At 45.0% G+C, this 27,520-nt stretch overlaps 4 protein-coding genes across 21 annotated transcripts in view; all 4 read left to right on the forward strand.

The window, feature by feature from the left end:
* LOC125712028 (olfactory receptor 1-like) overlaps positions 1-27,520 on the forward strand; it is a 45,507-nt gene that overhangs the window by 5,461 nt on the left and 12,526 nt on the right. The window contains exons 1-2 of one of the 7 annotated variants that reach the window (XM_048981637.1): positions 10,414-10,480; positions 10,865-10,913. The exons of 1 other annotated variant lie outside the window; for it this stretch is intronic. The gene's annotated coding sequence lies outside the window, so the exon portion shown is untranslated. Of the gene's footprint in view, positions 1-10,413; positions 10,481-10,864; positions 10,914-25,236; positions 25,323-25,509; positions 25,561-25,710; positions 25,760-27,520 lie in introns of those variants that run through there. 5 more of the 7 variants (XM_048981635.1, XM_048981633.1, XM_048981632.1 and 2 more) reach the window with 5 other exon arrangements.
* LOC125712023 (olfactory receptor 1-like) overlaps positions 1-27,520 on the forward strand; it is a 45,176-nt gene that overhangs the window by 4,690 nt on the left and 12,966 nt on the right. The window contains exons 1-4 of one of the 4 annotated variants that reach the window (XR_007383180.1): positions 10,395-10,480; positions 10,865-10,913; positions 11,230-12,311; positions 27,158-27,197. Coding sequence is in view for 2 of the 4 variants with exons in the window: in XM_048981617.1 (XP_048837574.1) it covers positions 11,266-12,255 (990 nt within the window). In the remaining 2 variants the exon portion in view is untranslated. Of the gene's footprint in view, positions 1-10,394; positions 10,481-10,864; positions 10,914-11,229; positions 12,458-27,157; positions 27,198-27,520 lie in introns of those variants that run through there. The other 3 variants (XR_007383179.1, XM_048981617.1, XM_048981619.1) reach the window with 3 other exon arrangements.
* Positions 10,454-27,520, forward strand: part of LOC125712030 (olfactory receptor 1-like) — a 38,327-nt gene continuing 21,260 nt past the window's right edge. Inside the window, exons 1-2 of one of the 7 annotated variants that reach the window (XM_048981652.1) lie at positions 25,237-25,322; positions 25,711-25,759. The gene's annotated coding sequence lies outside the window, so the exon portion shown is untranslated. Of the gene's footprint in view, positions 10,481-10,857; positions 10,914-25,236; positions 25,323-25,509; positions 25,561-25,710; positions 25,760-27,520 lie in introns of those variants that run through there. The other 6 variants (XM_048981645.1, XM_048981648.1, XM_048981650.1 and 3 more) reach the window with 6 other exon arrangements.
* On the forward strand, positions 10,898-27,167 carry LOC125712024 (olfactory receptor 1-like). 3 transcript variants are annotated; one of them, XM_048981621.1, is made up of 3 exons: positions 25,240-25,322; positions 25,711-25,759; positions 26,076-27,167. In XM_048981621.1, exon 3 carries the CDS (start codon positions 26,112-26,114, stop codon positions 27,099-27,101), a length of 990 nt encoding a protein of 329 aa, XP_048837578.1. In that variant the 5' UTR covers positions 25,240-25,322; positions 25,711-25,759; positions 26,076-26,111; the 3' UTR covers positions 27,102-27,167. The 3 variants fall into 3 exon arrangements, with proteins under 3 accessions (XP_048837579.1, XP_048837578.1, XP_048837577.1); XM_048981620.1 differs by lacking the exon at positions 25,240-25,322 and adding an exon at positions 25,510-25,560; XM_048981622.1 differs by lacking the exons at positions 25,240-25,322; positions 25,711-25,759 and adding an exon at positions 10,898-10,913.

Genomic DNA, 27,520 nt, shown 5'->3' on the forward strand with positions numbered 1-27,520 from the left:
GAGCACGCCCCCAGGGCGATCGTTGGGGCAATCGCTGGTCTCCTTTTCCTCCTCCGGCGCTCGGTGGTGGCGGGAGGCGGCGCTATGCCCGCAAAGACGGACGGCGCGAGGATAGTCCCCGGTTCGCTGGGGCCGACGTATCGCTCTCTCCGGAGCTCGGCTACCCTCCGGAAGTTCTCGCGCACCTCCCTCGCTAGGTGCGTGTCCTCCTCCAGGGATAACCGTTCCAGGATATCCCGGTTCCGGCATACGAGGTTCCATGCTGGGGAGTCCTCCTGGATGCCAGGCCGGGAAATCCAGACGAGCACCTGTTCGCCGTAACTGCAGTACTCCTCCTCAGTTACGGCAGGTGCCTTATTCCGTGGGTCTGTCATTCTGTCACGATCACGCTGGAAGCGGGCGATCGTCAGGCAGACGAGCGAGCAAGGAGCAGGCAGACCAGCGGGATATGGGGAAAACGGGTCTTTAATTGGGGAAAACGGAGCGGGGTAGAGCGGGGCGAGACACAGGCATTGACGAACATTAGGTAACATCAATGACAGACAAAGGACTCAGGTAAGACACGGACTGAAATACACAGGACTGATCAAAGTAACTAGACACAACTGGGTACAATCGGGGAAGGACACGTGGGTAATTAGGGGGGCGTGGCACACACGAGGATCGTACGAGCCGGGCATGACACCACAATTTAGAGCATCCATCCATCCATCCATCCATCATCTCCCGCTTAATCCGGGATCGGGTCGCGGGGGCAGCAGCCTCAGCAGGGAGACCCAGACTTCCCTCTCCCCGGCCACTTCGTCCAGCTCCTCTAGGGGGATCCCGAGGCGTTCCCAGGCCAGCTGAGAGACATAGTCTCTCCAGCGTGTCCTGGGTCTTCCCTGGGGTCTCCTCCCAGTGGGACATGCCCGGAATACCTCCCCAGGGAGGCGTCCCGGAGGCATCCTGATCAGATGCCCGAGCCACCTCATCTGGCTCCTCTCGATGCGGAGGAGCAGCGGCTCTACTCTGAGTCCCTCCCGAATGACTGAGCTCCTCACCCTATCTCTAAGGGAGAGCCCAGCCACCCTGCGGAGGAAACTCATTTCGGCCGCTTGCACCCGCGATCTCGTTCTTTCGGTCACTACCTATAGCTCATGACCATAGGTGAGGGTAGGAACGTAGATCGACTGGTAAATCGAGAGCTTCGCCTTTTGGCTCAGCTCTCTCTTCACCATGACAGACCGATGCAGCGCCCGCATGACTGCTGACGCCGCACCGATCCGCCTGTCGATCTCCCGCTCCATCGTTCCCCCACTCGTGAACAAGATCCCGAGATACTTAAACTCCTCCACTTGGGGGAGGACCCCATCCCCAACCCGGAGAGAGCATTCTACCCTTTTCCGGCTGAGAACCATGGTCTCGGATTTGGAGGTGCTGATTCTCATCCCAGCCGCTTCGCACTCGGCTGCGAACTGCTCCAATGAGAGCTGAAGGTCACGGTTCGATGAGGCCAACAGAACCACATCATCCGCAAAAAGCAGAGACCTAATCCTGAGGTCACCGAACCGGACGCCCTCAACACCCTGGCTGCGCCTAGAAATTCTTTCCATAAAAGCTATGAACAGAATCGGTGACAAAGGGCAGCCCTGACGGAGTCCAACCCTCACCGGAAACGAGTCCGACTTATTGCCGCCCATGCGGACCAAACTCTGGCACCGGTCATACAGGGACCGAACCGCCCTTAAAAGGGAGCCCGGTACCCCATACTCCCGGAGCACTCCCCACAGGACCCCCCGAGGGACACGGTCGAATGCCTTCTCCAAGTCCACAAAACACATGTAGACTGGTCGGGAAAACTCCCATGAACCCTCCAGATCCCTGCTGAGAGTATAGAGCTGGTCCACTGTTCCACGGCCAGGGCGAAAACCACACTGCTCCTCCTGAATCCGAGGTTCGACAATCCGGCGGACCCTCCTTTCCAGGACCCTCGAATAGACCTTGCCAGGGAGGCTGAGGAGTGTGATCCCCCTGTAGTTGGAGCACACCCTCCGGTCCCCTTTCTTAAAGAGGGGGACCACGACCCCGGTCTGCCAATCCAGAGGCACTGTCCCCGATGTCCACGCGATGCTGCAGATGCGTGTCAACCAGGACAGCCCCGCAGCATCCAGAGCCTTGAGGAACTCTGGGCGAATCTCGTCCACCCCCGGGGCCCGGCCACCGAGGAGCTTTTTGACCACCTCAGCGACCTCCGCCCCAGAGATAGGCGAGTCCACCCCCAAGTCCCCACACTCTGCTTCCATATCGGAAGGCGTGTCGGTCGGATTGAGGAGGTCTTCGAAGTACTCCCTCCACCGACCCAAAACGTCCCGAGCTGAGGTCAGCAGCGCACCATCCCCACCATAAATAGTGTTGATGCTGCACCGCTTTCCCGCCCGGAGCTGCCGGATGGTGGACCAGAATCTCCTCGAAGCCATCCGGAAGTCGTTCTCCATGGCCTCACCAAACTCCTCCCACACCCGAGTTTTTGCCTCAGCGACCGCCAAAGCCGCATCCCGCTTGGCCTGCCGGTAGCTGTCAGCTGCGTCTGGAGTCCCACAGGCCAGAAAGGCCCGATAAGACTCCTTCTTCAGCTTGACGGCATCCCTTACCACCGGTGTCCACCAGCAGGTTCGGGGATTGCCACTGCGACAGGCACCGACCACCTTACGGCCGCAGCTCCGGTCAGCCGCCTCCACAATGGAGGCACGGAACATGGCCCATTTGGACTCAATGTCCCCCGCCTCCCCCGGGATATGGGAGAAGTTCTGCTGGAGGTAGGAGTTGAAACTCTCCCTGACAGGGGATTCCGCCAGACGTTCCCAGCAGACCCTCACTATACGCTTGGGCCTGCCAGGCCTGGCCGGCTTCCTCTCCCACCAGCGGAGCCAACCCACCACCAGGTAGTGATCGGTTGACAGCTCCGCCCCTCTCTTCACCCGAGTGTCCAAAACATGCGGCCGCAAGTCCGACGACACGACTACAAAGTCGATCATCGAACTGCGGCCTAGGGTGTCCTGGTGCCAAGTGCACATATGGACACCCTTATGCTTGAACATGGTGTTTTTCCTTTTATTTCGGTGTACTCGGTTATGTGAGGTCTGCCTCACATGGTTTTCTGAGTGTTTTATTTTACTTTTATACTGTACCAGTCCCACCTGAGTGTGGAGTTTTATTTCTTTTCTGTAAGAGAATCCTCTGTAAGGGAAAAGTGTGAGGTTCAAGAAACTGTTTATTGTAAATCCTTTTATTTTCCAACAAAAACGTCTAATTAATTTGGCCTATGGAATAAATTAGACCCAAAAAGAGTATTTGTGTTCCTGCGTGTTGTTTCCCGGGCCACAAATACAAGCAGCTATTATATGTTTATGTCTTACAGAACATCAAATAAGCACTGATGTTATAAATCTAAAACACTACCATCAAAAGTGTTCATGTATGTTTTGGCCTCGTGAGGCCATGTTGCATATTCAAATGCGTACAAGTGTGTGGAAATAAGTTTCTTTTCTCGTTTTGGTGAAGTGTAGGGTTTGTCTCGAAGTAGCATTTGCAATACTATATGTATATGCAACACAAATGTTACTTATTTTACGTAATATGCAGCAAAACTCAGTAATTTCACCTATGTAATGTAAGTGTGGAATTAAAATTGGACATCGGTAGGCCCGGGAGGTTGGCATATTGGGTCTGTGTGTGTCTTAGGCCTTAGGCAAGAAGAGATTGTTTTGAATACTGTGCGACCTCACTTCAAGATAGCTGCCTGCAGTAAGTTCCGCAGACCCTGAGGAAAGCTCGGGCCTTGGAGAAGCAGACAGCGGAACAAAGGGGGGGAGAAACCACTTGCAGGAAGAGATTCGAAGCTGCCCCAACTGGTGCACAGCGAGTTATAGCTTTATAGAATAGTTGTGGCAGACAATATATAGCAAGCTATGCGGCAGTGCAAATGTATAAGTAATCATGTTAATCATATTAATCATATGTTAACCATGTGTTGGCAGTGATTCAATGACAATACGTCAATACGTTAATCATTAATCAAAGGACAACCAAGTATTTACAGTGATTCAATGTCATGTAATCAATATCTATATTCATATCTCCAGTAGGAGCCTAGCAGTCGAGACATGTTCTGGTAAACTGAGCAGAATGGGTGGACTTTACCTTGCCACCAAGGTGAACCAATAGAATTCGAGAATTGTGTTTGTTATACGTTTGAGCTCGGTTCATTGGTGTTTTGTGACCAATCAGGATTTAGACACCCTTACTGTGGAGTGGGAGTTATGGTTTATCAACTGGTAGCTCGGGGAACTCCGGAGGATTTGGTACCGAATGCCAGAGTGTGATGAGAGCGCTTTGCTGAGTTGCTAGAATAAAAGAGATTTTCTTTACCTCATCAAACTGAGAGGTCCGACTTTTATTCTAAGTATTATATTTAAAATTTTTCTACCACAGTAAGTACAATGAGAAACCCTTTTCTTTGTAAAGAAAATTAGTGTACGGAAACAAAAAGGTAAATATTTATTTGTAACTGTAAGGCAACGTTCAGCTGAACTGACTATTGATTTTGCACAGGTGCTATATGAGTGAGACTACGTAGTTAAATGAGCGTCACATTTTTTGAAGGCCAGTGTTCATAAAATGCTTGTTAATGTTCAACCCATCACATCTTCTTGGACCACGGTGAAAGCTCACATTGTCACAAACGATAAGATTAAATGGGATGCTCTACCTGCTCGTGACCTCTCTGTTCATGTCACAGCAAGAGCATCCCGTTCACCATATTGGAATTTTAGTAGAAGTTCAGTATTGTATGGCCCAGGAGTAACAAGGTGGTGTGAGGAAAGGCACAGTAAGGAAGACACATTTGCAGAGTCAGGCTCTCGAAGCTGGTTTATTAGGAGCAAAGCAAAACTGTGAGTTAACAGTCAGGGTCAATGCTAGAGTAATCCAGAGAGAATCCAAATCAGGAGGCGAATGTTATGATCGGCACAGGGAAGTAGGTAAAGGAAGCCGTGGACACGAAGAAGGGTTTTATTTGCGGGGGAAAAAACTCTAGAACACACGTAATGCTAATGACATGACTTGGGAACAACAGCTGGTAAACACGGAGAATCCACACAGGGTAAATGTGGGGGCGTGGCATACGGGAGGTTTGGACAAGCGGGTCATGACAGAACCCCCCCCAAAGGCGCAAACAACGGGCGTGCCTAAGTGAAGCGAGGAAAGAGACTGGGGACACGGGATCTAGAAAACAAAAGCAAAACATCAACGGGGCACCAGAAACAAGACAGACACGCAGAACAGACACAAAGCAGCAACCCAGACAACAGTCATCAAACAACAGGGAAAGCAAACAGGCACAGAGGCAGCAAAAACGGAGACACAGGGGGAACAGCAATGGGAGGAACGAAAGGGCCAGGAGCAAATGAAAGAGAAACAGGAGGACGAGGAGCAGACACAGGGGGCACAAAAACAGGAAGCAGGAAGGCAAAGGATGGGGGAAATGGGGAGCCAGAGGGAACCCCAGTGGGTGAGAGGCAGAGGCTGCAGGGGCAGCAGGCAACCACAAGGTTGGAGTCGAAGGGACCCTCGGCGATGGCAAGGCAGGAGCAGGAAGGGACGATGAAGGGGGCGAGGAGGCAGACGGATGGGCAGTCGAAGGAGGCGAGGAGGTAGACGAAGGAGGCACCAGAGGAAGGCGAAGGGGACACTGGCAGAGGGGAGGAGGGAACAGCAGCTGCGGCAGGCAAAGGCACAGCCGGCCCAGGCATAGGTGACTGACGAGTTGGAGCGGGGGAACCTGCAGACAACCGATCAGTCGAAGTGGGGGAAGAGTCACCGGGGGAGGACCCGCAGGCGACCGCCGAGCAGGAGTCCGGGGAACTACAGGCGACCGTCAAGCCCCAGCCACAGAGACCAAGGGCGAGACAGTGGGTAAGGCGGGCAGGAACCAACCTCTGCGCAAGTGACCTCTCCCCCTCCTGCATATGGAGAGCCAAGGTCCTGGCCGGGGTCTGCCACGTGGGGATAACAGAGCTGGGGTCTGCGCCTTGGTAGCGCAACATCACTGCAAGCCATGAAATCAGGCTGATCAATGTTTGGCCATTGTTCCTGAAAACGTCAAAATAGTGGCACACTGGGACCTGACGAAACACCAGACAGCTTTTTGAATACATCACCGCATACCACTTCGAGCACATGATGCCTACATGCCAACCATAACAAATGTTTGCCCAACTTATTTTCCAGCAAAACACAAGCGCCATTCAAATGTCCAGTATTGGATGCTGTTGTGTCAAAGGACATGCTAATTGTATTATTAACTAGTTTCCATTCATGGAGGCTCTCTGATGCTGCCTTTGCAACTAATTCTCCTGTTCTTTTTGCAACCTTCGGAACGGCAAGAATTTTCTCAACTTCAAAGCCAGTCACCAATACTGCCACACGGTCTTCTTTTATTGGACCACCTGCAATTGCTGGCAGAAGTTTTCCATCAAAATGGATAACAAGAGAGCCTTCAGACACAGTTGCAGCCTTATATTCACCAGCAGCCGTACAGCGATATTGTTGCCTGGATCTTTTGATACTGCTGGCAGACAGGGACATGTCGGACACTTGTTTAGCATAAGAATGTATCGCAGCCTGGAGTATGAAGGCAACCTTCCTGTTACTGACATTAGTGCGATCTAATGCACCTGCAATTGCTGGTGTAATAGCTTGGTTGGAAGTGACATGTGCCTGCTTACGTGCAGCTATATCTTGCTGTGTTTGACTCAGCCAAAAACTCATCAGCACTCGATTGGTCAGAAAATGCAGACAAAGCTGGAAGTCTGCCTTTATCTGTAGAGTCAGCACTACAAGACCCAGAGGTACCTGCAATATTTTCTTCTTGTCTGTTTTTCTTTTTTCTGTCTATTTAATTCTTTTTCAATTCTTGATACCCTCCGATCTTCTAGGGCTGCAAGTTCTTCCTCAACTTTTCCCATACACATTTTCCTTTCACCATGCTGATATGACAGAAACAATTTGTCCTCTTCTAATTTTATCATGTCCAAGTTTTTTGGTAATGTATTGTGACCCACCCTACTGTACCTGTGTCTAAGTGTTCCAGAAGAGTATTCAATTCCTGTGTAGCCATGCCACCCTTTTCCCTGAAAATCTGAATCAGGGCTATTAAAAGGTGTGTATATTTATACACACACATTAGAAAACGACAAAATGTAGTCCTCTTGATAAGCCAGCAATTAACCATTGCTATTTAAGTTAAGTTAGATAAACCTTAACTTATGGAGCAGTAACAATGTATTACATGCATATACTTTTTTGCCTAGGTGCAGTTTTACTGCCATGTTAGGGACTAGGGACTAACCACTGTAGTTACTTTGATAACAGAGGTAATTCTAATAATACAAATCCAAAAATAATGTGAACCTTAAAAGCATATTACAACAGTTTTGGCAATACAGACGTATAAAGTTATACTGCCAGGCATAGGGTACAAAAACAATATTCATTAAAATGCACAGCCGACATTGACAATTTCTTAACTTTAATTTAAACATCAAGTCCTGTTCCATAACCATTTTGAAAATTCTTTTTTAAACACTTGGTTTTCCGTAAGTCTAACAACATCTTTTACTTAAGAAACTGCTCAGGTTAAAGTTACCATGTTCTCTCTCTAATGAGCTTACACAACATTTATAATAAATAGGATTTAGCAGCAAACTTGTTTTTCCTTTTTAACAAATCTGGAACCATTGAATGTCCAAGCACCTCATGCACAACCGCTGTAAAATGGAGGACTAAGTTGGTAAAACTTGGTAATGGAAAATACTTTGGCACATGCGCAAAGAAATATCCGTCGCATTGCTTTCTTTCGCAGAATGAAGGTTTTCACATTCAAAGACAAAATGTACGGAGGACAAAAGAACACAAAAGAAAAAAATTTAACATACAAGTTGGCATTTTATTGCACTCTTTCGAATATTGATTAGTTTTATTTTTTAGAGTGTAGTCGATGGACAGGGAAGGTGTCACGATCGCGAATTGCGGGTAAGCACACGGACAGGCAGGCAGGCAAGGACCAGGCAAACTAGGGGTTTATTCGGGGAAAGAAGCACGAACATCGACTAACATCAATGACAGACAAGGGAAACAGGTAAGACCAGGACTTAAATAGGACGGGACTAATCAAAGTAAGTGGACAAAGCTTGAGACGATCAGGGAAGCACATGTGGGTAATCAGGGGGCGTGGCACACACGAGGATCGGACGAGCCGGGCATAACAGAAGGGGACTAGACAGGTCTCATAGTCTGATGGCAGAAACAGAGTCAGAAAAACTGGGCAGACAGACAGGTCATAATTTACCAAGAAAGCACTCGAACTCAAGGAAAACCCAAGTAGATCTCATGTCTGGCTAATGTAATATAAAAATCAATAAGCGATTCTCAGGTCACAGCTGGGAGGGGGTATGGCCCTAAACAAGAACCACCAGCGAGTTACGCCACAGACAGAATGGGGTTTCACTGATTTTCCAATGAGGTGTGGTCATAATTACGTGGAGTGTCCATGTGATGTCACTGGGGTTCCCCCAGGCAGGTCTGCAGCAGGTGGTGAATAACCCCATAGCTGCTGCTGGCAGCATATATGCTCACATATTCACCACGCTGGCCAGGCACTTCTATAATGTTCTATAATTATGTTGCAACCTCTCCTCCTTTTTGCCAGATTGAATCTAGCTTCATCCATTAAGTGATCCATGAAATAAAAAAGGCCGAAGCTGTCCTGGGAGTGCAGTTAGACTCTTTCCAGATGGTGGCATAGAGGAGGACATTTTCCAAATTCCTTTCCATCTCCCACCCATTGCACAGTGTCGTGGTTGAACACAAGAGCACCTTCAGCCAGAGACTCAGAATGATTACTGTAAGTGTACTACTGAACACCACCAGTGACAATACTTCCTCCCAGTGGCCGTCGAACTGTACAACTCCTCTCCTTTCTGCTGAACACTGAGATATAGTTCTTTTCCTATCATTTATATTCATTCCACTTGCACATCGTATAATATGGTGGATGATATACATTATACAGTCCTAGTTTTTTGCATATTCTGTATATAATTTTCCAATTATACATCTGAATGTATAATATGTGTAGGGTATACTATATAATTCCTAACTGTATACAATATAGTGTATAGTATGTTTTGCATAACATAATACAGCTCATCAATATCATCTCCAGTTTCTTTTTTTTGAAGGACACATACTTGTACAGTTTTAATTTGTTTTTAGCTACATTACTCCAGATTAGGTAATTTACTACACTTACTGGTTTATTGTGTTTTACTGTTATCTTATTATTTATTGTAGTTACATTTTTACTTTACTCCCATAACTGGTAGTAAACGCCAACGGTACAACAAAATAATTTCCCTCCAGGAATCAATAAAGTTTTTTCCATTATGATTCTGATTCTATAGATGGGGTTTAGTGTTTTAGCAATTCAGAAAAACTGTATCAAACTCATTTTCATAGCAGTGGGTTAGCCTGACTTGTAGCATATAGTATAATGCAATACTGTGATATAAATTAATTATCAATACAATTAAAAAAATTAACTTCCAAAAAACTGAGGGGGCCTTGGGCCACTTTTGGAAGGTACTGACTACTGCATAACAGGAACATCCAACAAGACGTCTCATTTTGGAAATACTCTGATTCAGTCATCTAGTCATCAGAGGCAGATAACTGTGTTCACAAGATGGTGGCTGCAAGCTCCATTTTCACCCTTGGCTGCCCTCGGTCAGTAGTAATAAGAAATAGAATGATAAGCCTCTCATCATCTCATCCTTCTCCTTGCTGTCCCTATACTGTATATCACTGTTTCAGTTCTCATGCAGTTTATCTCTAAATTTGATCAGGTCAAGATCTTCACCCCTACAACATGTCTGTAAAGGTTGACAAAGATCTGGCAAATACTTTTTGAGTTATCATACTAATGGCATGAAATGTCTAAAACTACCGTACTTTATTCCTATGTGGCTCTGCTTCAATTTTTTTCAAAATATGTTCACTTCCAGGTCATAAGTGTTACATACTGTCAGTCATCTCAGTATATTCTTTCACTATGAAAAATGCACTTGCATGGACATTAAACTTCTGTAAAGTTTAGTTAAAAAATATCCTTAAAAAATTTCCAAGAAAATATTCGTGTGACGCTCCTGCAAGAATAAAAGCTATGTATCCCATAACCATGTGTAACAAATATATATTTAAAGATAAGATGACTTATCTCTATTGGCCAGAGATGAAAGTCAGGTGACTTAATAGTCAGAGGACCTATAAAGAGCAGAAAGATTTCCTAGATCCTCAGTCTGTTTGGACAGAAATACAGAAAGAATTACGACAGTCACATTTTCTTTTGTAAAAACCCTACAGATACCATTCACACAGAAAGGTAAGTTTGTTCTTAAAGAGATCTGTCAGCAAGTATCTTGCAGACCTTCTGATGCAAATTGTTTCCCTTTTCATTATAATAATTCACTGAATTTTAAAAACGATTGCATGTGGTCTTCGACATGGATGGAATATGATATAAATGTTTGTTTTGAATGCATACATTAATTTAATTATTTTCCAGGACAGCATTTCTAGCAGTGGGCACTTGAAGTATGTGTCTGCTGTAATACAAGTATTGGATATTTAGCTGAAATTTGTCATTTTAAAATCTGTATTATTCTAGAAATTAAAGGCACATTAATGTTGACAGGCAGATTGTCAGGTTGACAAATCCAGATAATTACTATGACAGTTAATATTGTTTTTATATTTGAAAAAACAGGAATTTTCGCTGGGGAGGCACATTGGCTCGCTTCCCTCACACTTCCAAGGTGGGACAATTTCCATGCTCTCCTCGTGTTGCATGATTTTCTTCTGCTATTCCAGTCTGCTACCGCACTCCAGGAGGATATTTGATATCTGTAAATTGCCCATAGTATATGGTGATGTGTATTCTGTGTGTGTGTGTGCCTGGTAATGCACCGAGGGCCATCCCAAGTGCTCCCATGCCTTATGCCCTGAGCTGCCGGCGATAGGCTCCAAGCCCCTAGTGACCCTGCACTGGATAAGCAGCTGGGATACAGGTGGATGGATTATCTGTAGAGCAACCTGCAAGTTTAAGAAGGTAAACATGTTTTCCTTTTTCAGGTTAAACAAGACTGAAACCAAGAACCCTGAGAAAACATGGGCGACGCATTAAACCAAAATGCAACTGCAAACTCTTTCGTGCGTCCTCAGTATTTTTTCATCACTGGTTTTTCTAACATACCTCATGCTCAGTACTACTTCATATTCTTGTGTTTGGTTTATGTGGTCACTGTCTTGGGGAACTCCTTTGTCACACTCATTATTTATGTAGACCGTTCTCTTCACACCCCAAAATATATGGCTATTTTTATTTTAGCTGTAGCTGACTTGGGTGAGAGTACTGCTGTTTTTCCTAATGTGATTAATGTCTGCCTGTTAAATATACATCAAATAACATATGAGGCCTGTGTGTCTAACATGTTTTTTATATTTTTTTTTTGTTCAGTGCAATCTGTCATGCTTACTGTTCTAGCATATGACAGGTTTGTAGCAATTTGCTTCCCACTGAGATACCACAGCATTGTCACAAACACAACAATGGGCATTATTCTCACTGTGGGATGCATATATAACTTTCTGTTTATGATGACTTCAATGCTATTGGTCACTAGGCTGTCTTTCTGTAAATCCATAGTGATTGACAGCTATTTCTGTGACCACGGGCCTCTATACAGACTAGCTTGCAATGATAACCTGCCGAATTATATAATGGCAATATTATTCACAACACTACATTTTCTTCTACCATTGTCTCTGATTTGTTTATCTTATGTATGTATTTTGTTGGCGCTGTTTAAAATTGCATCATGGGAAGGACGTCTAAAAGCCTTAAAGACCTGTTTTTCCCACCTAATATTAGTATCAGCATATTATTTTCCAATATTGGGCATTTACATAGGTGCAATGGCCGGCTCTGTCCACCGCAATACAAGGATCATTAATATATCGCTTTCATATGCCATTCCTGCCATGCTGAACCCCATTGTGTATTCTCTGAACACTGCTGAGATCAAGGACTTTGTAAAAAAAATGTTCAGAAGAAAAAAATACAAGAGCACAACAGTAACTACGGCAAACAATAAGTGACAAATAATCAACTAATCAACAAGTGGTTCAGAGACATTAACATGAAATTAATTCAGGTTTATTTATGTACAGTCTAGAAAGATAGGTTAGTTATTCCTGCACTGGAGACTTAGAAAAAGACTTCAAAATGAATGTTAAATTGTTTAAAGAGGGTTATTGTTAAACAATAAATTACTGTGTGTATATATACTTCAGGGCTGTGAATGCATTAAAAAATATAAGCAATTAATCGGAGTTTTTTGTGAGTTACTGAGATGTGAAAAAAGACAACAAAAACTCAAATTAACTTTAGTGTTTATTACATGGAATAAACTTGAAGCATTTAAAAGCTGATTGTGTTTTTGTTACTGAGTTTTGGCTACATATTTGGGGAAAATGGTTAAAAAATAGCATTACATCAGAGCAACAAAAGGCTATTTTAATATACCTAGAAATTTATGGTGATGTCAATTCCTCTACACAAAAAAACATGTTATGTATTTCACTATAACATTTTTTTTTCCGAAAAATTCTCAGGATCACGGGACTTTAATATCTGTTTAATGGTTGCATTAAAAATTATGATGTACAGATTATTCATTAACAACAAAAACACTACTTCCAAGCATTCAGTATTAAAGCTTATGCTCTCAATTTTCCCCAATGTATTGCAATTTCTTTGTTTGGTTATTATTTTCACTAATTACTAATAAATGCATTTTGTTATTTGTTCTTAGAATTTATTAATTTTTTTGCTTGTATAAGTTTCTTGATGAAGATTTAGATTTAACAAAATATTTTTTGCAGTGTCATTTATGTTGTCCACATTAAGTTATGGTTTATTTAATTTTAGTTACCTTTTGTTTGCTGCCTGTGAAAGGCCTGGTTGGGGGGTGTAAAATGTGTCGTAGGGTAAATATTGAGTCATCTGAGAAATAAGAAATTGGATTCCTTAATGTTTAGGTTCATTTTTTATATTTTTTCTAACATTTAGTTTATTTATAGTTTTGTGATTTGTTTAATTATTTGAAGTTTCCACTTTTGTCTGATGTTTTGGTCAAGCCGGTGTGTCATGTTGTGGGGGTGCAGTCTTGTTGATCAGAATCTGAATTTTAATAGACTTAGAATAATAAAGACTTGATGAACAGACGACAATAAGAAAGGAGCAGATATGGTTATATCCAGTTTAATCCCGACTCAAAAAATCATAAACCTATTTATCAGAAGCAGCTGAACTCCCTGATTGGTCCCTAATAAGAACTTCATGCATGGCCTAGTGGTGGTCTGCTCTAGACCGGTAAGGATGAAGCTTGATTGCCGATGCTTTCTTGAAATCTTCTTTTCTTCAATGGGATGGACTGTGGAACACCAGCAACCACAGACTCCTGAAAAGCTTGTTTCTCAACAGGGAAATCTATGCATTGTGTGTTGCCTTGGTTCTGTTGTGTGGAAGAAATAATAATGCATATCAAGATCCCTTTCAGCAGATTAAGCAAAATGATTAAGTTATACACCACTGTCAGGGTACACGTGTGCCGGACTGGCAGGCTGGCAGGAAGGAGGCAGGGAAGGACGAGGCGGGCAGGAGGAATACGGGGAAAACTGGGGGTTTATTAGCGGGTGTGGTGCGGGCTGGACAAGGAAGCGCGGATCCAGATATGCAGGTAACTGCCGGCTTTAATGGGCAGATCTGAGCAAAGGTACAGACAAGGAGTAGCGATGATCGTGGTCGGTAGACGTAAGCAGGGGTCAGTAGCCAGAGGGTCCGTTCTACAGGTAAGCACAGGACACGAACACAAGGGGTAGAGGGAACAGGACGTGCTGGTCTCGGCAGGGACGGCTGGTCAGGTACGGGAGCGGGTCTAGGGAGAGGAAATGGAGCAGGTAAGGAACACAAACTGGGCAGACAGACTCGGTAAGGGAAAGCAGGGAGACGCAAGACAGAGAATCGCTCGGTATGGCTCAAATACATTTGGCTCAATACTTCGCACTGTGTTCAGGCCTCTCGGTTCCTTTTGACTATTTGTTAATTGCTTGTGACGTTGCACACCTGGTGAGTTCCGCCTGCATGGGCGTGACAGCGGGGAGACCAGGTACACTATGACGAGGAAACATAACGTTGTACTAACATCAATGACGGACAAAAAGCAGGGCAAGACTTGGACTGATATAGAACAAAGACAGGGCAAAACAACAGGATACAGCTGGGCATGGTTAGGGAAGCACATGTGGATAATTAGGGGGGCGTGGCACACACGAGGATCGTACGAGCCGGGCATGACACCACAATTTAGAGCAGTGGTCTTCAATAACGCACAGTATAATATAATATAATAAGCATAATATTTTGTTTCAAAGTTTTATATATAGACCTATGTCATCTGGCATCTGCTCCTCCCAATACCTTGCAAACTGGCTCAGGCAAAAATTATGTATTGTATTGTAGTATAAACATTATGTTACAGGTCAGAGACCTAACTTTACCCAAATGGCAGTTAACATAAGCTGTCATGCTGGCTATAATTTCGATGTAAACGAAAATTATAGGCTACCTATATTATAGGCTAACTATCTATGAAAAACTTACCGGTAACGCAGTCTTGTTAGCGCTTCCATCAGCGGTGAGATCCCTAGTATGGCCAGTGGATGGAACGGCAGTAAGCGTTAGATAAGTTTAACGTGGATCAAGTCACGGTGAAAAATGGTCGCTGCATACCAACATACAACAACGCCAGAGGGTCCTCTTTCAAGTGTTTGGCTTGATTTCCAGAGCACATATCCATAACTTGTGAAAACTAACTGCAATTTTCTGTTTATTTTTACAATTGGAAAACGAACAGCATCGACCCATATTTTATTCTCCGTCAGCTACCAATGTCACGCCCAGCTCGTACGATCCTCGTGTGTGCCACGCCCCCCTGATTATCCACGTATGCTTCCCTGATCGTACCCAGCTGTGTCTAGTTACTTTGATCAGTCCTGTGTATTTCAGTCCGTGTCTTGCCTGTGTCCGGTGTCCGTCATTGATGTTCGGCGATGCCTGTGTTCCGTCCTGCCCTTGCTATTACTAAATCCCCGTTTACCCCGAAGTCTGCCTGCCTGCCTGTTCCTTGCTCGCTCTCCTGCCTGAGTGATCACCCGTCTCACCGGCCAATCGTGACAACCAACAACAACAAATAGCAACAATGCTGTCTTAGGTAACAGTAATAATAACTTCGTAGTGTTCAGCCAAGGAGGACGCCCTTGGTGTCGTCACAAACACGAGTGCCCCAGAGCGATTTTCTGCGCACTGATACGGTGGGCATGTGGTGTTTGGTGGAAAGAAAATAGTTCCTACATGAATCTACTTATTACAAGGGGGTGTTCTTCAAATGTGTATTAACACGTTATTGGAATTTTGTTTCCACAATACTTTACACAATAAAATTGGAACTTGGAACGTAATCACTGAAACATCAAACCCATGTACCAAATTCCAAAACAAAGTCTGCAAAAGCACTTTTTCTGATTTACAATCAATTTTCAATTGTAAACCACACATTTTGCAAAACATTACCCACAATTCTCTACATTAGGCACCCCATTCAAAATGAAAATCTTGTGTTCCTTTGTAAAGCAACGACACCCAAATTTCCAAGCTTTATTTACCAATTGGTTGCACCCACTCCTCTCAGGTGTAGACACTAGTTGCTTAATATTGTTCACTTAGAAATCAGAGGTTTTAGACTAAATAAAAATGCCATAGATGAGCACTCCTGTTTTGGAGAAAAATGGAGCTCAATGATAAGACAAGAGCTAGAAGTGAAGAAGTGTGAGTAAGAGGACAGTTGTCTCAGATGAGATCTGGGTCATTGATTGACTATGGTCTTAACCATGCTTTGAGTATGAGGGAGGCTGGGCACAGAGGCTTTCTGAGGCGCTGAAGCTACATCTTCAAATGTGCTGAAAGATGCTTCATTACTCAAAGCTTTTCAAAATGGTGAACATGAGTGACAGGTGAAGGTCAAATAAATAAATAGCAGTTCATTTTCACTGTGAGCTTATTATATCAGAATTCATGCAACTAGGCAAAAATTCAAGTGCTGGGTAACATGAATGTACTGGTTTAAGTCGGGTGGTGCAAGTCCTTGTGGACTGGGCATTCTTTGAATTGACTGGGAAGTGTAACAATATAATCTACTCACAATCTGGTTTCATAAACGATTCAGGGCTCACAGTTTATTATACTCAAAATGTATTCAACGAAATAAAACAAGGAACAAATATCTAGGTTCGTATTTATTCCTTTTCTGGCATTTACATTTACATTTTTTCCCTCATTCTTTATTCAGGATATTTGCAAATGAAACCCCGCACTCAAAATCTTCTCTTCTCAAAACTGATTTCTTCCACCATAACAATACAAGCAGCTATTATATGTTTATGTCTTACAGAACATCAAAGAAGTTGTAAATCTAAAACACTACCATCAATAGTGTTCATGTATGTTTTGGCCTCGTGAGGCCATGTTGCATATTCAAATGCGTACAAGTGTGTGGAAATAAGTTTCTTTTCTCGTTTTGGTGAAGTGTAGGGTTTGTCTCGAAGTAGCATTTGCAATACTATATGTATATGCAACACAAATGTTACTTATTTTACTTAATATGCAGCAAAACCCAGTAATTTCACCTATGTAATGTAAGTACAGTGAGAAACCCTTTTCTTTGTAAAGAAAATTAGTGTACAGAAACAAAAAAGTAACAAATATTTATTTGTAACTGTAAGGCAACGTTCAGCTGAACTGACTATTGATTTTGCACAGGTGCTATATGAGTGAGACTACGTAGTTAAATGAGCGTCACATTTTTTGAAGGCCAGTGTTCATAAAATGCTTGTTAATGTTCAACCCATCACATCTTCTTGGACCACGGTGAAAGCTCACATTGTCACAAACGATAAGATTAAATGGGATGCTCTACCTGCTCGTGACCTCTCTGTTCATGTCACAGCAAGAGCATCCCGTTCACCATACTGGAATGTTAGTAGAAGTTCAGTGTTGTATGGCCCAGGAGTAACATTTAATGTGGTGTGAGGAAAAGCACAGTAAGGAAGATACATTTGCAGAGTCAGGCTCCCGAAGCCGGTTTATTAGGAGCAAAGCATAACTGTGAGTCAACAGTCAGGGTCAATGCTAGAGTAATCCAGACAGAATCCAAATCAGGAGGCGAATGTTATGATCGGCACAGGGAAGCAGGTAAGGAAGCCGTGGACATGAAGAAGGGTTTTATTTGCGGGGGAAGACATTCTAGAACACACGTAATGCTAATGACAGGACTTGGGAATAACAGCTGGTAAACACGGGGAATCCACACAGGGTAGATGTGGGGGCGTGGCATACAGGAGGTTTGGACAAGCGGGTCATGACAGAACGCCCCCAAAGTCGCAAACACCGGGCGTGCCTATGGGAAGCGAGGAAAGAGACTGGGGAGGCGGGACCTAGAAAACAAAAGCAAAACATCAACGGGGCACCAGAAACAAGACAGGCACGCAGAACAGACACAAAGGCAGCAACCTAGACAACAGTCAACAAACAACAGGGAAAGCAAACAGGCACAGAGGCAACAAAAACGGAGACAAAGGGGGAACAGCAATGGGAGGAATGAAAGGGCCAGGCGCAAATGAAGGAGAAACAGGAGGACAAGGAGCAGACACAGGGGGCACAAAAACAGGAAGCAGGAAGGCAAAGGATGGTGGAAATGGGGAGCCAGAGGGAACCCCAGTGGGTGAGAGGCAGAGGCCGCAGGGGCAGCAGACAACCGCGAGGTTGGAGCCGAAGGGACCCTCGGCGATGGCAAGGCAGGAGCAGGAAGGGACGATGAAGGGGGTGAGGAGGTAGACGAAGGAGGCACCAGAGGAGGCAAGGAGGAAGGCGAAGGGGACACTGGCAGAGGAGAGAAGGGAACAACAGCTGAGGCAGGCAAAGGCGCAGCCACAGTCGGCCCAGGCATAGGTGACTGATGAGTCGGAGCGGGGGAACCTGCAGACAACCGATCAGTCGAAGTGGGGGAAGAGTCATCGGAGGAGGACCTGCAGGCGACCGCCGAGCAGGAGTCCGGGGAACTACAGGTGACCGTCAAGCCCCAGCCACAGAGACCAAGGGCGAGACAGTGGGTAAGGTGGGCAGGAACCAACCTCTGCGCAAGTGACCTCTCCCCCTCCTGCATATGGAGAGCCAAGGTCCTGGCCGGGGTCTGCCACGTGAGGATAACAGAGCTGGGGTCTGCGCCTTGGTAGCGCAACATCACTGCAAGCCATGAAATCAGACTGATCAATGTTTGGCTTGGTTGGAAGTGACATGTGCCTGCTTACGTGCAGCTATATCTTGCTGTGTTTGACTCGGCCAAAAACTCATCAGCACTCGATTGGTCAGAAAATGCAGACAAAGCTGGAAGTCTGCCTTTATCTGTAGAGTCAGCACTACAAGACCCAGAGGTACCTGCAATATTTTCTTCTTGTCTAAATTTTTCTTTTTTCTGTCTATTTAATTCTTTTTCAATTCTTGATACCCTCCGATCGTCTAGGGCTGCAAGTTCTTCCTCAACTTTTCCCATACACATTTTCCTTTCACCACGCTGATATGCCAGAAACAATTTGTCCTCTTCTAATTTTATCGTGTCCAAGTTTTTTGGTAATGTATTGTGACCCACCCTACTGTACCTGTGTCTAAGTGTTCCAGAAGAGTCTTCAATTCCTGTGTAGCCTTGCCACCCTTTTCCCTGAAAATCTGAATCAGGGCTATTAAAAGGTGTGTATATTCATACACACACATTACAAGACGACAAAATGTAGTCCTTTTGATAAGCCAGCAATTAGCCATTGCTATTTAAGTTAAGTTAGATAAATCTTACCTTACAGAGCTGTAACAGTTGTAGGAATTATTAGCTCAGGTAAATTTTAATATCTCCACCAATATGTTTTGAAATTAATTAACTATTAATTAATTATTTAATGCTGATTATTAACCAGTTGTTATGCCGAATGGTCGGCTCCTCCAAACTCAATTGCGAATCCCCGATATCTGTTAATGTGAGACTTAAATGGGATTCATTAATAACCAGTATCGCTTAATAACCTGGGTTAGTAGGCTCGTCCAGCGAGCTGCGTCACCAGGTAATGTAAACGATCGGTAGCGAAGCTCCCCTCACGGCCGATAAGAGAGAGTCTCGCAATATTTCAGGCGAGTTTGAGGTTTCAGAGCGTAGTAGCCAGATCGCACAGAGGCAGGGACTATTGTGAGCACTCAATGAACGGAGGCTGGAGTTGTGTAAAAGACATGCATTTATTCCTACAACTAACATAAGACAGACATTACACCTAACAAACAATAAACATGAAATAACGGAATAGACACAAACGATGTAATCATGAAAATGCAATGACCAGATTTAAAATGATTAACCTAAAAAGGGAAAAACTGTTCTGCAAAGCAAGAACTACGGAAATACGACCCTAAAGTAATATAGCAGGTGAATAGGACAGTTTAGGTTGTTAGAAAGGAAAGGAAGTTGGTTTACTTGGCTGCAGGAAAAGGGGGGGTCTTGGCAGTTGGTTGCGGATGATGGCACTCAGGGAGGCGCGGTGTTTGCAGTGGTTGTTGGAGTGGAGCCCTCTGATTCTCTCTCCTGGTGAAGCTTGGGCTGAGTTTCAGTTCTTTGTCCAGTTGATTCTTCACTGATTGGCTTCAGGAGCTTCTTTTCTCCTAGGCTGATGGTCTTTGTTTCCTCTCCTCCGCTCTTCTCTGCTCCGCTGATGTTCTACACCTTTCTCTCTCCTGGCTTTGTTTTGAGGTGCCAGGTTTTATAGTGTAAGGTTCGTGATTAGGAGTGACCAGGAATTCGAGTCCTGGACCAATGGCTGACCATCCATTTGGCGGGCTTTCGGAAGGGGGTCGGTATCAGTCCTTTTGGGATTTATGACCAGACTGACTTCTCTGGTAATGATGATTTTCATTAGGCTGGTGTAACTTTTGATATATCCACTTTTGTGGTAACCACTGACCAGATTTGGAAACTGGAGTGATTTTCCTTCGGTTTGATACCAAACATGCCATACCAGCCTAGCGGTTCACACCGAATACCATCTGTAATGATTAATTAATGATTACTTATATTATGTCATTATGTTATGTTCCATTACTCACACCAGTATATGGTACAGGTGGTTTAGGTTGTACCTCAACAGATAATACCCTTTATACAGACATTATATGACATATTCTTGTCATCAGCACATCTTACCCTTGGATAGGCGACGAACGGGACAAGACCGGGGAAGCAGGACCTAAAAAACAAAACCAAAAAGCATCAAGGGACCGGGAACAAGACAGTCAGACAGAACAGGCACAAGGACAGGAAATGGGACAGGACCTGACACAGGACAGGGAACGCGGACAGACAGCGAAGGAAAGGGGACACAGAGGGAACAGGCGGGACACAAGGGCCAGGAGTGAACGGAGGGAACAGAGGAGGACGGGCAGCAAAGAGAGGAGGAACAGAGCCAGAGGGAGCAGAGAGAGGCGGGACAAAGGCGGAAGGAGGAGAGAGGACCGAAGGGACAAAGGGAGGAGCGAAGGGAGACAAGGAGGGGGAACAGAGGGGAGCCCGAGGGAGACCCAGCGGGCGACGGGAGGCAGCCAGAGGGGCTGCCGGGAGGCCGGAGCCGGAGGGGACCCCGGAGGAGCCGAGGAGACCGGGCGGGGGACCGAGGCAGGGGCCGAGGAGGGAGCAGGAGGGGCCGCCGGGGAAGGGGACGAGGAAGCAGGAGGGGCCCTCGGCGAAGGTCCCAAGGAGGGGGGAGCCACCGCAGGCGGCGACGTCCGGGGAAGGGCCGGAGGTGGGGGCCTCGCAGGCGACCGAGGAGCCGCCGTCAGGGAGCCCGCAGGCGACCGACCAGGCCCTGGAGAGGGGAGCGAGGCAGGGCGACGAGGCCTCGGAGGGGGACCCGCAGGCGACGTCCGACCCGGAGGGCCAGGACCCGCAGGCGCCCCGAGCCCCAGCGCAGGCGACGGAGGGCGAGCCAGGGGGCAGGGCGGGAGGGACCCTAGCCCGGCGTTTGTGTCCCCTCCCCTTAAGGGACACAGACAGAAAGCCCCGCGGCCGGGACCGAGCTTGCCGGGGTGAGGGCACCAAAGTCACAGGGGGAGAAGGGACTGGAGGCAGCTGTTGAGGGGGCGCCTCTGGAGGAACAGGAGCACGGTCAGGAACAGGAGCGTGGTCAGGAGTGTGGCTGCAGTGGGGGCGCCTGCCCGGGAGCTGCAGGTGGCTGCAGTGGGGGCGCCTGCCCGGGAGCTGCAGGTGGCTGCTGAGGAAGCAGCTGCGCAGGCTGCGGGGGCGGCTGCGCCGGTGTCAGCGGCGACTGCGCAGGCAGCGCAGGCGGCTGCACGGGAGCAGGGTCCGCGGGTGGTGGCGGCTGCACGGGAGCGGGGTCTGCGGGCGGTGGGGTCCGCGGACGACGGCGGCCGCACAGGAGCGGGGTCCGCGGGCAGCGGCAGCCGCACGGGAGCGCAAGCCGCAGGTGGAGGAAGCTGCGCAGACATAACGGACAGCGGTGATGGCTGCTCCAGCTGCGCAGGTTGCAGAGGCTGGAGCTGCGCTAATAGCGCAGGCAGAACTGGCACGTCCTGGGAGGGGGAGACGGGCGCGGTCCTCTTCGGGACCCGGGGCACTCGGGGGATCGAGTCCCTTACGGCCCTAATACCTCCCCAATTAGCCAGGTGTTCGGGCCAGTGATTACACCGGTGCAGGGGCGGTAGTTCATCCGGAGCGAACTGCTCCAGCTCGGGAAACGAGAAGGGAATGTCCTCGTCGTCGCTGCTGGAAGCCCCGACCCTCGCCAGGAAGTGGGCTCCCTTATGGAGCGGGTCAGGGACGGAGCCCTGGACGAGCCCCTCTCTCTCTTCCTCAGCGAGAGACCAGGAGTAGGCGAGGGAGCATGTACCCAGTCAGATGGGCTCAGGCAGGGGCTTTCCTCTCCTCTGCTTCCTCCTTTTCTTACGGTCTGTCATTCTGTCACGGGCGATCGCGGGCAGAGCGGCGATCGTGCGGGCAAGCGGGGAATCAGGAAGCAGGAAGGCAGAATACGGGGCAAACGGGGGTTTAATTGAGGAAAACGGAGCTAGGACAGCGGGACGGGACACAGGCATCGCTCGTAGACGTACACTAGGTAACATCAATGACGGACAAAGGACTCGGGTAAGACACGGACTGAAATACACAGGACTGATTGAAAATAAGCAGACACAGCTGGGTACAATCCGGGAAACACACGTGGGTAAGCAGGGGGCGTGGCACACAGGAGGAGCCGACGAGCAGGTCATGACAGCAGCAAACTTGTTTTTCCTTTTTAACAAATCTGGAACCATTGAATGTCCAAGCACCTCATGCACAACCGCTGTCAAAATGGAGGACTAAGTTGGTAAAACTTGGTAATGGAAAATACTTTGGCACATGCGCAAAGAAATATCCGTCACATTGCTTTCTTCTTTCGCAGAATGAAGGTTTTCACATTCAACGACAAAATGTACGGAGGACAAAAGAACACAAAAGAAAAAAATGTAACATACAAGTTGGCATTTTATTGCACTCTTTCGACTATTAGTTTTATTTTTTAGAGTGTAGTCGATGGACAGGGAAGGGGACTAGACAGGTCTCATAGTCTGATGGCAGAAACAGAGTCAGAAAAAAATGGGCAGACAGACAGGTCATAATTTACCAAGAAAGCGCTCAAACTCAAGGAAAACCCAAGTAGATCTCATGTCTGGCTAATGTAATATAAAAATCAATAAGCGATTCTCAGGTCACAGCTGGGAGGGGGTATGGCCCCAAACAAGAACCACCAGCGAGTTACGCCACAGACAGAATGGGGTTTCACTGATTTTCCAATGAGGTGTGGTCATAATTACGTGGAGTGTCCATGTGATGTCACTGGGGTTCCCCCAGGCAGGTCTGCAGCAGGTGGTGAATAACCCCATAGCTACTGATGGCAGCACATATGGCCACATATTCACCACGCTGGCCAGGCACTTCTATAATGTTCTATAATTATGTTGCAACCTCTCCTTCTCCTTTTTGCCAGATTGAATCTAGCTTCATCCATTAAGTGATCCATGAAATAAAAAAGGCCGAAGCTGTCCTGGGAGTGCAGTTAGCCTCTTTCCAGATGGTGGCATAGAGGAGGACATTTTCCAAATTCCTTTCCATCTCCCACCCATTGCACAGTGTCGTGGTTGAACACAAGAGCACCTTCAGCCAGAGACTCAGAATGATTACTGTAAGTGTACTACTGAACACCACCAGTGACAATACTTCCTCCCAGTGGCCGTCGAACTGTACAACTCCTCTCCTTTCTGCTGAACACTGAGATATAGTTCTTTTCATATCATTTATATTCATACCACTTGCACATCGTATAATATGGTGGATGATATACATTATACAGTCCTAGTTTTTTGCATATTCTGTATATAATTTTCCAATTATACATCTGAATGTATAATATGTGTAGGGTATACTATATAATTCCTAACTGTATACAATATAGTGTATAGTATGTTTTGCATAACATAATACAGCTCATCAATATCATCTCCAGTTTTTTTTTTTTGAAGGACACATACCTGTACAGTTTTAATTTGTTTTTAGCTACATTACTGCACATTTGGTAATTTACTACACTTATTGGTTTATTGTGTTTTGCTGTTTTCTTATTGTTTATTGTAATTACATTTTTACCTTAATCACTTACCTGGTTGTTGAGCAAATACAACAAAATAATTTCCCTCCAAGTATCAATAAAGTTTTTCCCATTATGATTCTGATTCTAAAGATGGGGTTTAGTGTTATATCAACTCAGAAAAACTGTATCAAACTCATTTTCATAGCAATGGGTTAGGCTGACTTGAAGCATATAGTGTAATGCAATACTGTGATATAAATTAATTATCAATACAATAAAAAAAATGAACTTCCAAAGAACTGAGGGGGCCTTGTACCAGTTTTGGAAGGTACTGACTACTGCATAACAGGAACATCCAACAAGACGTGTCATTTTGGAAATACTCTGATTCAGTCATCTAGCCATCAGAGGTAGATAACTGTGTTCACAAGAGGGCACCCTTGGCTGTCAATAGTAATAAGAAATTAAGTGATACGCCTCTAATCATCTCATGCTTCTCCTTGCTGTCCCTATATATATCACTGTTTCAATTCTGGTGCAGTTTATCTCAAAATTTGATCATGTCAAGATCTTCACCCCTACAACATGTCTGTGAAGGTTGACAAAGGTCTGGCAAATACTTTTTGAGTTATCATACTAATGGCATGAAATGTCTAAAACTACCACACTTTATTGCTATGCGGCTCTGCTCCAATTTTTCTCAAAATCTGTTCACTTCCAGGTCATAAGTGTTACATACTGTCAGCCATCTCAGTATATTCTTTCACTATGAAAAATGCACTTGCATGGACATTAAACTTCTGTAAAGTTTAGTTAAAAAATATCCTTAAAAAATTTCAAGGAAAATATTTGTGTGACGCTCCTGCAAGAATAAAACCTATGTATCCCAAAACCATGAGTAACAAATATATATTTACACATAAGATGACTTATCTGTGTTGTGATTGTGGGTAGATGGGCAGGCAGGAAGCGGGGAAGGATGAGGCAGGTAGGCAGGAGTGCGGGATACGAGGGTTTATTAGACAGGGCAAACGGCGTTGAACGGATCTGGGGAATACGGACTTAGACGCGGACTAAATACACAAGACAAGCCGAAATAACAGGAATTGACTGGGCACAATTGGGGAAGCTCACGTGGATGATCAGGGGGTGTGGCACACATGAGGACTGGACGTTCAGGTCATAACAATCTGTTACAAGCAGCTGACGGTTTCTATGGGCCAGAGATGAAAGTCAGGTGACTTAATAGTCAGAGGACCTATAAAGAGCAGAACGATTTCCTAGATCCTCAGTCTGTTTGGACAGAAATACAGAAAGCATTACGACAGTCACATTTTCTTTTGTAAAAACCCTACAGATACCATTCACACAGAAAGGTAAGTTTGTTCTTAAAGAGATCTGTCAGCAAGTATCTTGCAGACCTTCTGATAGAAAATGTTTCCCTTTTCATTATAATAATTCACTGAATTTTAAAAATGATTGCATGTGGTCTTTGATATGGATGGAATATGATATAAATGTTTGTTCTGAATGCATACATTTATTTATTTTATTATTTTCCAGGACAGCATTTCTAGCAGTGGGCACTTGAAGTATGTGTCTGCTGTAATACAGGTATTGGATATTTAGCTGAAATTTGTCATTTTTAAATCTGTATTATTCTAGAAATTAAAGGCACATTAATGTCGACAAGCAGATTGTCAGGTTGACAAATCCAGATAATTATTATGACAGTTAATATTGTTTGTATTTTTGAAAAAACAGGAATTTTCGCTGGGGAGGCACATTGGCTCGCTTCCCTCACACTTCCAAGGTGGGACAATTTCCATGCTCTCCTCGTGTTGCATGATTTTCTTCTGCTATTCCAGTCTGCTACCGCACTCCAGGAGGATATTTGATATCTGTAAATTGCCCATAGTATATGGTGATGTGTATTCTGTGTGTGTGTGTGCCTGGTAATGCACCGAGGGCCATCCCAAATGCTCCCATGCCTTATGCCCTGAGCTGCCGGCGATAGGCTCCAAGCCCCTAGTGACCCTGCACTGGATAAGCGGCTAGGATACAGGTGGATGGATTATCTGTAAAGCAACCCGCAAGTTTAAGAAGGTAAACATGTTTTCCTTTTTCAGGTTAAACAAGACTGAAACCAAGAACCCTGAGAAAACATGGGCGACACATTAAACCAAAATGCAACTGCAAACTCTTTCGTGCGTCCTCAGTATTTTTTCATCACTGGTTTTTCTAACATACCTCATGCTCAGTACTACTTCATATTCTTGTGTTTGGTTTATGTGGTCACTGTCTTGGGGAACTCCTTTGTCACACTCATTATTTATGTAGACCGTTCTCTTCACACCCCAAAATATATGGCTATTTTTACATTAGCTGTAGCTGACTTGGGTGAGAGTACTGCTGTTTTTCCTAATGTGATTAATGTCTGTCTGCTAAATATACATCAAATAACATATGAGGCCTGTGTATCTAACATGTTTTTTATATATTTTTTTTGTTCAGTGCTATCTGTCATGCTTACTGTTCTGGCATATGACAGGTTTGTAGCAATTTGCTTCCCACTGAGATACAACAGCATTGTCACAAACACAACAATGGGCATTATTCTCACTGTGGGATGCATATTTAATGTTGTGTTTGTAATGAGTGCAGTGCTATTGGTCACTAGGCTGTCTTTCTGTAAATCCATAGTGATTGACAGCTATTTCTGTGACCACGGGCCTCTATACAGACTAGCTTGCAATGATAACCTGCCGAATTATATAATGGCAATATTATTCACAATACTACATTTTCTTCTACCATTGTCTCTGATTTTTTTATCTTATGTATGTATTTTGTTGGCGCTGTTTAAAATTGCATCATGGGAAGGACGTCTAAAAGCCTTAAAGACCTGTTTTTCCCACCTAATATTAGTATCAGCATATTATTTTCCAATATTGGGCATTTACATAGGTGCAATGGCCGGCTCTGTCCACCGCAATGCAAGGATCATTAATATATCGCTTTCATATGCCATTCCTGCCATGCTGAACCCCATTGTGTATTCTCTGAACACTGCTGAGATCAAGGACTTTGTAAAAAAAATGTTCAGAAGAAAAAAATACAAGAGCACAATAGTAACTACGGCAAACAATAAGTGACAAATAATCAACTAATCAACAAGTGGTTCAGAGACATTAACATGAAATTAATTCAGGTTTATTTGTTATGTACAGTCTAGAAAGATAGGTTAGTTATTCCTGCATTGGAGACTTAGGAAAAGACTTCAAAATGAATGTTAAATTGTTTAAAGAATGTTATTGTTAAACAATAAATTACTGTGTGTATATATACTTCAGGGCTGTGAATGCATTAAAAAATATAAGCAATTAATCAGAGTTTTTTGTGAGTTACAGAGATGTGAAAAAAGGCAAAACTAACAAAAACTGAGCAAAAATTTTTATCAAATTAACTTTAGTGTGGATTACATGCAATAAACTTGAAGCATTTAAAAGCTGTTTGTGTTTTTGTTACTGAGTTTTGGCTACATATTTGGGGAAAATGGTTAAAAAATAGCATT

This window comes from Brienomyrus brachyistius, chromosome 17, assembly GCF_023856365.1.
Source record: "Brienomyrus brachyistius isolate T26 chromosome 17, BBRACH_0.4, whole genome shotgun sequence".
In the NCBI taxonomy this organism is placed as follows: Eukaryota; Metazoa; Chordata; class Actinopteri; order Osteoglossiformes; family Mormyridae; genus Brienomyrus; species Brienomyrus brachyistius.

Coding starts and splice junctions, on each gene's coding strand:
- LOC125712024 (XM_048981622.1), top strand. CDS start 26,112: ATGGGCGACACATTAAACCAAAATGCAACTGCAAACTCTTTCGTGCGT.